The following is a 13,362-nucleotide window of genomic DNA, read 5'->3' as shown; positions in this document are numbered from 1 at the left end:
ACTTTTTCCACCTTTCAATGTCCCATGTTTGATGCTCCCTGGCAAAGTCTAAACTGGCAGTTTTGTGGCGTTGAAGGAGACGAGGTCTTTGAATTCTTTTTTTGTTTTTTAAACCCTTTCCCAGCAGATGGCGTCTGATGGTTATTGCGCTGCAATCGGCACCAGTAAGGGCCTTCATGTGGGTGGAAGACCGCCCTGTGTCTTGATGGACAGCCAATCGGATCCTCCGGCTCAGTGCAGGTGTGATTTTTTTGGGTCTACCACTTGACTTTTTTGTTCCATAATGCTCAGGATCTTTCAAAAAATTTTGATTGACTGATTTACTGCACCCAACCTCAGCAGCAATGGCACGCTGCGAGAGGCCTTGCTAATGCAGCTCCACAATCCCACCACGTTCAAAAAGAAAAAGCTTCTTAGCTTTAGCCATCAGGAGGGCATGACCGTGGGAATGCCTGACAGAAAATGAACATTTTGAGCAGATTTTGGCTTTTGTAGCCTGTGGTCTTAAACTTTTGATCAGCTGTTAAACAGCCTATTTCAGTTTAATTGTTCTTTTCAATAAATTACTTTTTCAAAATGATTTTTGTCTCACTCCCCCTTCTTGCTTTTGCATATTGTAGCTCTACTTACAACTTCATTAAGATTTAAATGTGCAAAATGCAAATTCTAGCAATTTTTCAACTGGTCTTACGATTTTGATCAGGAGTGTATATATACGTATATATTTATCGCGGAGGATAGGTTACAAATATAGCCTGCAATAAGTGAAATCCGCAAAGTAACCGACGTCTTTTTTTCTTCTTTTTTTTTACAATGATTATACTGTATATGTTTTAAGGCTGTAAAACCCCTCACCATACACTTTATACACTTTTCACAGCCAGGCAATAACATTTTCTCACATTTCTCTCTTGTTTAAACACTATCAAGAAAGTTCAAACCTTCGTTTGAATTTTAATGATCAACACAAGAAATTATGAAGTCACTCACACATATTTCACTCCTCGTCCTGGCGCCGTTAGCCTCGAATTTATTAGTGTCATTACTGCTGCCTAGTGACCACAATACTACATGTCACTTGTATTTCAATATGTTTTGACTAATAATAGACCATAGTCTACCACGAAACAGCTATCATTTATCATTTAATTAATTTCTGAAAAAAAACGCTACAAGGTGAGGGAGCGATAATCCAGTTCAGGTGCAGCATTTGTCGCATCCTCGTGCAGCGTGCATCGCGGTTCTGGAGGCTGGAGTGGGTGGAGACTAAAGCCGTGCTGGGTGGTGCAAAGTGAGGCTGTGGAGTCCTGCTGCACTCACGGGGCGCATGAAGGCTGGAGGACAGTCGCAATACTTTTATCCAAACTTTGGTAAGATTTCTCCCCCCTTCCAGCTTCTACTTTTCGTTTCACGACGAATGAAGACTATAAACTTCATTTTCGTGCCGAGAAAACAAACTTGATTGTGTGCATGGATTTGCATGCGGGAGTGTGAAGTCTTGGCGTGAACAATCTATGGAAGCTGACATGTGGTCATGTGTTTTCATTGGGGAGGGGGCTATAGTTAATCTCCTGCAAGAATGGGCTGGGGGTGGGTGGTAGCAGACAAATGAGGGTCGATGGGGGCAAAAGGAGATGAAGTCATTGCTGGATTAAACCAAAAATGAAAACGCGTTTATATTGCTTATGTCTTGTCAAACTACTTCACATATACAGTATATATACGTGCGCGTGCGTGTGTGTGTGTGTATTGGTGGGGAAGGAGGAAAGCGGGGGCTAATAGCTCCCAGATGTGTGCTGTGAAAACATATGGCCTTTGATGCCACTGTGATGCACCATTGGAATGTGTGTGTGTGTGTTTTTGTGTGTTTCCAAATGATTTGACCTAACGCGTGGGGACACAGCAAAAAAAAAAACATCATCTTGTTTGTGTTTCGCATCACAAAACTTGTCATCACCGCACAAAGAAGTCGTAAAAAATGCCCAAATACACACCACTGCTTCACTTTGCGTGTAAAGTGGAGGACCTGTACGTACAAAGTACACAAACGACACAACTACAAAGATTTTAAAATCTGTGCATTGATCATTTATGGGGAAAAAATACGAGTCAAAGATCATCTATACGCTCCTGTCGTATAAACTAGCGTTTTTGCAGTAGACTTTGAACAACAGAGCTCTTCTGTCAGAGATGATCTTTGACTAAGGTTTTCACCAGACCCTTAAAAACAGCAGAAATCCTGTTACATTGAGGATCTTTGACTCACATTTTTGCAGTAGGTCCTGCAAAACAGCAGAGCGCTCCTGTGATGTAGAGGATCTTCGAGTAACTTATTTTTCTTGCCGTAGGCTTCTACAAACAGCAGAGTGCTCTTCTCGTAGATAGCATCTTTGACCAGCATTTTTGGCAGAAGCTCCTCAAAAATGAGCAGCAGCGTTCAAAAACAGCAGCGCACTCCTGTTGTCTAGAGGATCTTTGACAAGCTATTTTTTTCAGTCTGTCATTACAAACAGCAGAGCGCTCCCATCTCGTATTTTTTGCAGTAGTTTTCTAAAAAAGCAGCACACTCCTGTCACATAGAGGATCTATGAGTGGCATATTTGTTTTTTTGCAGCACAGTAGGTTCCGAAAAACAGCCGAGCGCTCTTTCCAAAGAGTATCTTTGAGTAACATTTTTTTCAGTCCATCGTTTTAAACAGCACAGCGCTCCTGTCGTATAAAAGATCTTTGAGTAGCTTTTTTTTGTTGTTTTGGCAGTAGGTCCTCAAAAACAGTGCTCCTGTCAAATATAGGAAGAGCATCACGCCTCTGCTATATAGAGGATCTTTGACTTGTGTTTTGTCTGTTCTTTCATTATAAACAGCAGAGCTCTCCTGTCATATAGAGGATCTTTGAGTAGCACGTTTTTTTGGGTTTTTTTTGCAGTAGGTTCCTAAAAAAAAAACAGCAGAGTGCTCCTGTCAAATATAGGATCTTTGACTAGCATTTTTGGCATGAAGTCCTCAAAAAGAGCAGCATGCCTCTGGCATGCAGGGGCTCTTTGACTCGTAGTTTTTCAGTCTGTCATCACAAACAGCAGCGCTCTCCAACATCTTTCAGTATCATTTTTTTTGCAGTGGGTTCCAAAAACAGCAGAGTGCCTCTGTGGTACACTGTATAGCATCTATGGCTAGCAGGAGGTCCTTAAAAACAGCAGAGCGCTCCTGTGCAATAGAGAAAATCTTTGACCAGTGTTTCTACAGTCGGTCTTTAAAAACAGCAGATGGTCATTTAGACGAAAAAAAAAGTTTTGGCTGGTGTTTTTTCTCTCTCTTTTATCCCAACCCCGAGTAGAGACTGTTTAGAAGAAAAAAGGGGGACAAAAGGGACGGGGGTGGGGGGGGGGGGGGGGGGGGGGGTAGAAGGCAAATGAGGGATGTGGAGACAGACGGGCAGACGGAGGAAGAGGAGGGATGAAGGAGAGAGAGTGCTGGGGTCCGCCATTTGTTTTCCTGGAATGCAGTGTGAGAAGAAGGAAAAGAAGAAGTGATTGTTCTTAGCAAGGACAAACCTTCCACATTCTTGCTGTCATACTTTTCATGTCCACCCCCCCAGCCCCCGTTAGCGGGGGCCAGCAGGGGAGTGTGTGTGTCGGGGGGGATTGAGAGAGGGAGAGAAAAGCGAGGCAGAGAAAACACTTGATTCCACTCACCTTACCTTCCTGATCTTTCTTCCCAGTGAGCGTCACACTACCTCCCTCAGACACCATGAGAGTCCTCCTCTTCATCTGCATGCCAGGTAACTGCACCACCGCCCGCGTAAAGTGGCAAAAAGTCTGCCTTTACAAAGATCATAATGCAAAAAAACACTTTGGTAAGATCACTAAAATATTAGAAACAGCTGTTGACTCGGTAGACGGCTGCAAAGGACAACAATGATAATTAAAGCTGCGAGCAGCGCTGATCGGGCCCTCGGACCTCGCAGGGTTCACGTAAGTCACTCCATTTGCTGTTGCCACAGGGTGGCGCTGAGACAAATTCAGGAAGTGACCTATGCATCGCTTCAGGGTGTTGTTTTCACTTGTTTTTCAACTCATCCAATCCCAGCCATTGTAGACGATTTGATCTTTCAAGGCACGCAGAATATTGTGTTCTACGGCTACATCAACACGGAACCCACCAAAAGAAAGATTACACTCTCGTCTTTCATCAGAAAAAAAAGCTTGTATTCTACCTTTTTCCGTTCTTTAGTGATCCGCGGTAGAACATAGGTAAGTTTCAGGAAAATATCAGTTCCCGACTAAAAAAGGGAGAAAACCAGCTTTTTGTGTGTCATTTCAAGCGCAACTTTCACTCTGACACAAATACTTTTTGCTTTAGTGACAGCTCAAATATCGAAACAACGATACCACAACATAAACAACACAAAAAAGGGGTTGTTTTCCATCAAAATAACAATTTATTTACAAATATAACACCATCAACTATCTACAAGTTTCACATTTGGAACTGAACTATGTGTGTGCATGCGTGCGCGCGCGTGCGTACGCGTTAAAATTTCCCACAAAGCGTAACCTCGTGCACGCTACACTCCTCCACGCTCTCTCACTTCCTCCTCCCTGTCGTGTGTGATTCTTCCGTTGGAATGACGCTGCTGAGCTCTTATCAAATGCACTTCTGCCACCTTGTGGCCATTTTTATGGCTTAAAAGTGCTCTGAAATGTTACTTGCATCATTACCTACATAAAAGACGTACAAATACGTCGTCGGGAATCGGGCGTTCGGGACTATAAAAACGTATAAATACGTCTTTGGTATTGAATGAGTTCATGTTTACAGTTCAGTTTGTTTTTGCCATGCCCCGCCCACAGCTTCTTCCATCGGGATATAACATTGCCCGTCTGCCTAGTATTTGGTCAAAGTGCCGAAGACGAAAACCCGTGTTTTCGCCCCAAAATGACTCCCGGAAACCAAAATGGCCAACTTCCTGTGTATTTTGGAACATGAGTTCTTGAGACTTTTTCATGCGTCCCGTCATGATTGACGTCCCCACCAAATGTCGTGACGATCGGTGAATCTGGTGGCGGGGGCTAATTTTTTTCAAAATGTAAAGGGGGCTACTGAGTGAGTTTTGGGGGCTCGTGTTTGAGACCCATGAAATATGAACATTTTCGCCGGACCTGATGCACTTGCAAGGTTTGGTGAGTCTTCATGCATGTGAAGGCCCTCAAAAACGTGATTAAATCGTGCCTACCGCTACGTGATAAATGAATATTATGATCTTTTCAAAGGCAGATTTGTTCTCATTGAAGTGTGGTTGTAGACGATCACATCATTTGTCATCAACAGTCGTGCTGCTCGCCCAGGTTCCGTACCAGGAACCTTTTCCTTTCCTGGGTGAGTTCAACTGGCTGAGAATTCTATACGACATCTTTCTATGCATGATTACTGACTGTGCGTCATGTGACTCTTGACAATGTTCATTATCCATCTTGTTGTTCTTCTCCAGGGGACTACGAACCCGATTATTTCCCAGGTAAAAAAAAAATAAAGCACATTTTGTTCAGTCTATCCATATGATGTGTACTTTTTCCATGATGAATTTTGATACTTTATATTATATTTCAGTATATTTTTCATAGAAAACCTGATGATGACTTCCTCAAATACAATCTTTATAATTATTTGAGCCCTGTTGACACGAAATAACACCCCTATGGTCACCTTTACACTCCTATTATTCTTTGTTTACACCACATTACTCAACTGCAATGTGCAGGCTGCAGGATCACTGCGGGGACACAATGGCTTGAACCATTAGCAAGCTAGTGAGCTAACTAGGTAATTTATTGTATTCTAAACTTAAGAAAGGGTTTAAAATGGAGTGGGGAAAAAGGACAATGAAGCCAAAAACTTACCACTTCCGCACGGAACAGGAGGAGCCCTTCTTTTCACTCAGACCTGCCATGGCTGACTCCACGAAACATTACTGACACCTAGTGGCCAGAATATTATATATACCTTTTTCTTTCAATGTTTTTGGACTAATAATACGCCATAGTCAACCACAAAACAGGATCTTTTATTAATTCATTAATGTTGGAAAAAAAAACATGATAATCAAACTGCGATATTGCACGGGACGACTGTATTACTTATGTTATTAGATTTATTAATATTGAATTACATATGAATTGTTATAAATATTTAACAAACAGCAGCTTGTTGTTTATTATAATATAATATTAACAGGGGTGTAACAATACATGTATTCCTACGGTACATCGGCACAGTGTTCGCATTATGCCAATAGGCATAAAATATCTATATTTATAAATACAATCATTGGAGAATGACATGCTAGCAGTTTTTTATGTTTCATTTAAGTTGTTTATATAAAAGCTAAGCCGCTTTACGTTTTGATTTTGTACTTAGTCTACCCAAAATGAACCCAACCAAAACCAAAAGCGAGGTACTGTACATACCGAACCATGATGATGGCAAATTGTTAACCCCCCAACTCTTATTTGTATCTTCTTTTTTCCTTGTTACATGTACCTTGTTGTACCAGGGATGGCCCGATACCACTTTTTCATGTCCGATACAGTACTGCAGTGTTGTGTATCAGCCGATACTGTCAGTAATAGATACTGTATATATGTGTGTACTTTGCATAATATCGACATAAAAGAGTAGCTACACTCCTGATCAAAATGTTGAAAAATGGCAAGAATGTACATTTTTCACTGTTGGATCTTAAGGAGGTTCTAAGTAGAGCTACAAAATACAAACAGAAGAAATGGAAGTGAGACGAAAATTTGGGTAAGCTAACAAGCATTAAAGTGAAATAGGCTCATCAAAGGTTTAAGACCACAGCCTTTAAAAGCCAAAATGTTGGCAAAAATGTGGATTGAATGTGATTTAGTGTCAGGTATTCACACTGTCATGATCTCTTGATGGCAAAGGCAAAAAAGCTTTCTCTCTTTGAACGCGGTGGGATCGTTGCGCTGCGTAAGCAAGGCTTCTTGCAGCGCACCTTTGCTGCTGAGGTTGGACGCAGTAAGACAGTCATTTGAATCATTCAAACATTCTGAGGGTTATGGAACAAAAAGTCAAGTGGTAGACCTAAAAAAAATGAGCCGGAGGATCCCATTGGCTGTCCGTCAAGACACGGGACCATCCTCGGCCCAAATGAAGGTTGTTACTGGTGCCGAGTGCAGTCCAATAACCATCAAACGCCATCTGCCAGAGAAGGATTTTAGGTCTTCAAAGGCCTCGCCTCCTTCAACGCCACAAAATTGCCCATTTGGAATTTGCACGAGAGCACCAAACATGGGACATTGAAAGGTGGAAGAAAGTTTTATTTTCCCTTGACGGTCCTGAAGGCTTCCAACGTTACTGGCATGAAAAGCAGATCCCACCTGAGATGTTTTCCACACGGCACAGTGGAGGGGGCGGCATCATGATCCTTCAATGGAACAATGGAGCTTCAGGTTGTGCAGGGGTGTCAAACGGCAGCCGGCTATGTGGAGATGTTGCAGGGGGCATCCCTCATGACTGAAGGCCCTCGTCTGTGTGGTAATGATTGGCTTTTTCAACAGGACAACGCTGCCCTTCACAAAGGACTTCTTCCAGAGGAATAAGCTCACTCTTTTGGACCATCCTGCGTGTTCCCCTCATCTAAATCCAATGGAGAACATTTGGGGATGGATGGCAAGGGAGGTTTACAAAAATGGACATCAGAGAGTGGATGCCCTCCATGAAGCCATCTTCACTGGAAACACTGGCATCAAGCGTGCCCAAACCCATTTTTCATTTCATTAACAAGAACGGTGCAACTACTCATTACGCACTCCTTTTTTCAACATTTTACTTCTCTTTCAGGTTCAGGTTTTTATTTTTTAGCTTAAACCTTTGATCAGCTGATGAACAGCCTTTTGCACTTTAATGCTTGTTTGCAAATATACAATCAAATTGTTTTCAAACAATGCTCAGTTTTGATTGACACACACAATAATAACCGTATAGTTGCAGTAAGTTAACAGCAATCTTTGTGAAGACTAAATTTTACTTTTCCAGAGTCGGAAAATGCAGATTCTCTTCCTGAAAACTTCCAGCAGCAGGTTCTAATCGACCCTGTGATTCGTCCAGAAAAACCAGGTATGTCTGCTCAACTTTTCGTCTGTCGTTTTGTTTCCATCTGGAGAACGCATCAAAGTTGTCTTTTCTTTCACGTCAGACGCCGGCTTGGAGACGGAGCCCACGGAGCCCGGCCCTCTCGGTAAGCATCGTCTGGAGACAAGAGGACGGAGACAAAGGAGCGGCGCTGATTGAGTGGAAATGTGTGATTTGCAGATTGCAGAGAGGAGCAGTACCCGTGCACCAGACTCTATTCTGTGCACAAGCCGTGCAAGCAGTGCCTCAACACGCTCTGCTTTTACAGGTGGGCTCCACCTGCAAGCACTTAGATGATGTACTTGACTACGCCGTTCCATTATCTCTTTATTGGCCACAAAGCCCATCTGGGCTTAATCAACCAACATCGCCTCAAGGACTTCACTAAGTCCTCACAGATGCACAAACATGAGACATCAGACTTACCGTACTCACCCCACAATAAGACCACACACTCCAAGAAGTCTTTGTTCCCTCGAAAAAGTTCGGAAAAGGACGTGCATTTATATGTATGAACCAACAGGTGGCGCCAAACGACTTCTCCCCAAGCAGTGCTTTTCTTCCTGTCGCTCACACACAGCAGTAACCTGGTGACACAGTGACCCACGTCTCAAAAAAGCGTCGCAAATGTTGTTAGCACATTTTTTTTCCATAACCAAAATATTGAATCCTATGGAGGCCCGTTTCCACCACTGAAAGAAAAAAAATATCCCAATGGTCAGTCACAATTATGAGGTAAAAAGTCAAAATAATGAGACAAAATGTGGAAGTTTTGAAATAAAAAGTCCTAATTATGAGATCAAGTCATAATAATGAGATAAAATGTGGAAGTTATGAAATGAAAAGTCATAATTATGAGACAGGAAAGTTATAATTATGAGCTAAAAAGTTGAAATTATGAGATAAGTTGAAGTTTGAGATAAAGTCACAATTATGAGATAAAAACTAAAAAATTATGAGATAAAAAGTCATAATTATGACGTAAAAAGTCGAAATTGCGAGATAAAAAGTCATAATTATTAGATAAAATGTCAAAACTATGAAATAAAAAGTCAGAATATGAGGTAATAAGTCGAAATTACATGATCAAAACTCAGAATTATGAGATCGGAAAGTCATAATTATGAGATAAAAGGTGGAAATTATGAGATAAAATGTTGAAATTGGGAGATACATTTGAAGATAAAGTCAAAATTACGAGATAAAAAGTCAGAATAATGAGATAAAATGTTGAAATTATGAAATAAAAAGTCAGAATTAGGAGTTATTAAGTCGAAATTACATGATAAAAAGTCACAATTATGAGATAGGAAAGTCATAATTATGAGGTAAAAAGTCTAAATTACGAGGTAAAAAGTGATAAGTATGAGCGAAAACGTCGAAATTATGAAATACAAACTGCGCATGTACCGAATGCCATGTGACAAAGTGCTCCAAGTGCGCAGTTTGTATCTCATAATTTCGGCTTTTTATCTCATAATTATCCTGTCTCATCATTGTCACATTTTATCTCAGAATTTTGAGTTTTTACCTCATAATTATGACTTACCTATCTCATAATTATGACTTTTTATCATGTAATTTCGACATTTTATCTCATAATTCTGACTTTTTTATGTCATAAATGTTTTATGTCATAAATTATGACATTTTATCTCACGATTTCAACATTTTCTCTCATAATTTCGACCTTTTATCTCATAATTAGGGATGTATTTGGATGAAATTTTCAGGAATTGTCGGAAATGGAATATGGAAGAACTTGATAAAATTTTGGGGGTGATCCGGATCACTTTCTGGATCCAGGCATTTTTTAAAGGATCCTTTAACGTTGCGAGATAGGACCATTTTCGGGATTCGTGCATATAACTCCACAAAAAATGGCCAGAGCACTTGTAATAAAAATACAGGACAAGTTTCCAAAAGGGTCTACAAAATATCAAAGACTGATCCAGGTAATGGGATCATTCCAGATACTATAAAAAATAGGGGACCTTTGGAATTTTCCTCACAGGAAAACAAGTTAACTTAATTCTTACATGAACTTAAGTTCTTACATGAATAGCTATAGCATTGTACTGCCAAAAAATGTAACTTTTATGAGCTATTTTTGTTATCATTGTTATATTTGTCCAAACAAAGGTACCTTTAGTTGTATCAGGCATTAAATATGAAATATGGAAATATGGCGCTCTCCGATTGCTTTTCTAGTGATGACTTTTTATCTCGTCATTTTGACTTTTTATCCCCTAATTTCAACTTTTTATCTCATAATTTCGACTTTTTATCTGATACTTACGACTTACCATTGGGATATTTTTTTCTTTCGGTGGCATCCATAGAATTCAACAGTGTTTCTCACTTGTTTTTTTTTTTGCCGGCACTCGCAGCATTCTTTGGCCCCATGGCGGGTTATTCACTAGTCACACTCAGTAAACAAAAATACGCAAACAGTGAGTCAGCTTTGTTTGAGCACTCCATTCCGAGGAACAATACAGCACAGGGCAAACTTTTTTTTTTGTTGTTTTTTTGTTGTCATTTTGTTTTTTATGAATTGGAGGTGAGTGCTGCTTTATGGCCTTTCCATGTTGTCTTGCAGTTTGAGGCGGGTGTACGTCGTCAACAGGGAGGTGTGTGTGAGGACTGTGTGTGCGCACGAGGAGCTGCTCAGAGGTGGGTGCACAACAGTCCCAACATCCCGCAATATTTCTGCAACACAGCCCGAACCTTTTGAAATGTGTTCCTCACCACCAAAAACGTCCCATTGAAAATGTCAATTTTACTCATTTTATTTAACCGATGCAACATGTTAACGTTTCTATTTGGGCGACTGACTTTCGATTTTAAATTTGAATATTTTATACTTTATTCCCGCTCAAAGCATGCAGCAACATTTTACATCTTACACCGTTTTCTGCAAGGATGCCTCACCACTGTTGAAAAAGATTGACTCGTTTAAAGTAGAAAAAATATATGGATACAGCAGTTTTTGGGGAGCAGACATTTTTTGTCATTGAGAAATTTGTGATTTTTTAAAAATCTGACACTGTAGAAAAAAATTAATGCATGAAAATCAGTGTTGCTGCCAATCACTGACCCAACTAAAGGGCCTAATAATAATAATAATAATAATAATAATAATAATAATAATAATAATAATAATAATAGTAGTAGTAAAATATTAAAATATAAATGTATTTTATGGGGGGAAAAATCTGTTAAAATGTGGCATTTAAAGGGTTAAAAAATAATGAAGATTTCAAATATATTTCAAAAAAATATATTTTAGTTTGAAATCATTTTTAACAGTGGAAAAAAATAATAGATAATATTTTTACAGCAGTTTTTGGGAAGTGGACATTTCTTGCCATCAGGAACTACAGTGTGATTTTTTTAAAAATCTGACACTGTAGAAAAAAATTAATGCATGAAAATCAGTGTTGCTGCAATCACTGACCCAACTAAGGGCCTAACAATAATAATAATAATAATAATAATAATAATAATAATAATAATAATAGTAATAGTAAAATATTAAAATATAAATGTATTTTATGGGGGCGAAAATCTGTTAAGATGTGGCATTTAAAGGGTTAAAAAAATAATGAAGATTTCACATATATTTCAAAAAAATATATTTTAGTTTGAAATAATTTTTAACAGTGGAAAAAAATAATACATAATTTTTTACAGCAGTTTTTTGGGAAGTGGACATTTTTTGTCATCAGGAACTACAGTGTGATTTTTTTTTAAAATCTGACACTGTAGAAAAAAAATAATGCATGAAAATCAGTGTTGCTGCAATCACTGACCCAACTAAGGGCCTAACAATAATAATAATAATAATAATAATAATAATAGTAATAGTAAAATATTATTAATAATAATAACAATAATAATAATAATAATAATAATAATAATAATAATAATAATAATAATGAAATATATTTTAAAAAATATTTTAGTGTGAAATAATTTTTAACAGTGGAAAAAATAATATATAATATTTTTACAGCAGTTTTTGGGAAGTGGACATTTTTTTTGTCCTCAGGACATTGGATGGGTTTTTTTGCAACTGAACTATAATTTAAAAAAAAAAATCAATATTGCTGCCAAACGTTGACTCGTTTCAGGGCCGGGTGATGATAACAACCAGCAAATACTCCTTGAAATGTATTTATGGAAACTATCTTTGTTTTTTTCCTCAACAAAAACAGTGGTTATGTGAACATGGTCTTTTAAGGGTTAAAAAAGAAAATCTGATGAATGTTTGAAAGATACATTTTGGGTAGAAGTTGAAAAGCGGTTTTTGGGACAACATGTGCTCTGACTGTGTTTAGCGGACCTGTGTCGGGACCAGTTCTCCCGCTGTGGCGTGGCGGCGGTGAGCGGCCACTGCGGGTCGGTGGGAGGAAGCTGCGGGAAGAGCTGCGGCGGCGGGTGCTGATGATGTTGACGGCGGCGCTCCCACTCATCCACCAGCCGTGTATCTCTGCTCCTGGTTGTGTCGTATAATGTCCTGTACCTGTGCGGCGTATGAGCCGGTGTGTATGTTTGCCTATACTCCAAAGAAGCTTGATGATTGTATAAATCACTGGTGCTAACAACCATCACACTGGTGCTGCGTATTCCACACGCCACGAGCTGCGCAGACTCCCACTTTTCTTTTGCATACCGTCACCGTATTAACCGCTTTTTACTTGTACTGTACTTCTTGTACTGTGGTGTACTTTTCCAAAAAGCAGTCCAAGCAGCCAAGAAGATGACCTCAGCTTTTTCTACCAAAATGCTTTGAGAAGGCTTCTCACAAGCGCTACTACTGCTTTGTTAAAGTCTCACCAGTAAGACTGAGGTGATAATAAAGTTGTTTGTTTTGTTTTTTTTTAATTACAGCTTTTCGTTATGTGTGTTTATTGTAAAAGTCCAACTCAGGAGATAAAAAAAAGTCAAAATTGTGAGACAAAATGTTGAAATGACAGGATAAAAAGTCATTATTATGAGAAAGTCATAATTTTAAAATTGATAGACAGATTAAAAGTCAAAATTATGAGATAAAAAGTCAGGCTTATGAGATAGGAAAGTCATAATTATGAGATAAAATGTCTAAATTACGGGATAAAAAGTCGTAATTCTGAGATACAAGCTGTGCATGCGGTATGTGACAAAGGCTCCAGTGAAGAAGGCGGCATGTGCACAGTTTGTGTCTCAT

General features: G+C 39.2%; 1 protein-coding gene across 1 annotated transcript; it reads left to right on the top strand.

Moving 5' to 3' along the window:
* Nucleotides 1–1,285: 1,285 nt before the first annotated feature.
* mfap2 (microfibril associated protein 2) lies at nucleotides 1,286–13,045 on the top strand. The gene is made up of 9 exons (XM_054783867.1): nucleotides 1,286–1,370; nucleotides 3,718–3,777; nucleotides 5,328–5,375; nucleotides 5,488–5,514; nucleotides 8,058–8,138; nucleotides 8,218–8,259; nucleotides 8,334–8,421; nucleotides 10,753–10,826; nucleotides 12,494–13,045. The coding sequence occupies exons 1-9, from the start codon at nucleotides 1,328–1,330 to the stop codon at nucleotides 12,598–12,600; spliced, it is 570 nt and encodes a 189-aa protein (XP_054639842.1). The 5' UTR covers nucleotides 1,286–1,327; the 3' UTR covers nucleotides 12,601–13,045.
* Nucleotides 13,046–13,362: the final 317 nt, after the last annotated feature.

Source organism: Dunckerocampus dactyliophorus, chromosome 8, assembly GCF_027744805.1.
Source record: "Dunckerocampus dactyliophorus isolate RoL2022-P2 chromosome 8, RoL_Ddac_1.1, whole genome shotgun sequence".
Taxonomy (NCBI): Eukaryota; Metazoa; Chordata; class Actinopteri; order Syngnathiformes; family Syngnathidae; genus Dunckerocampus; species Dunckerocampus dactyliophorus.
Note: the sequence above shows the minus strand (reverse complement) of the source record. Positions and strands in the feature narration are given on the sequence as shown.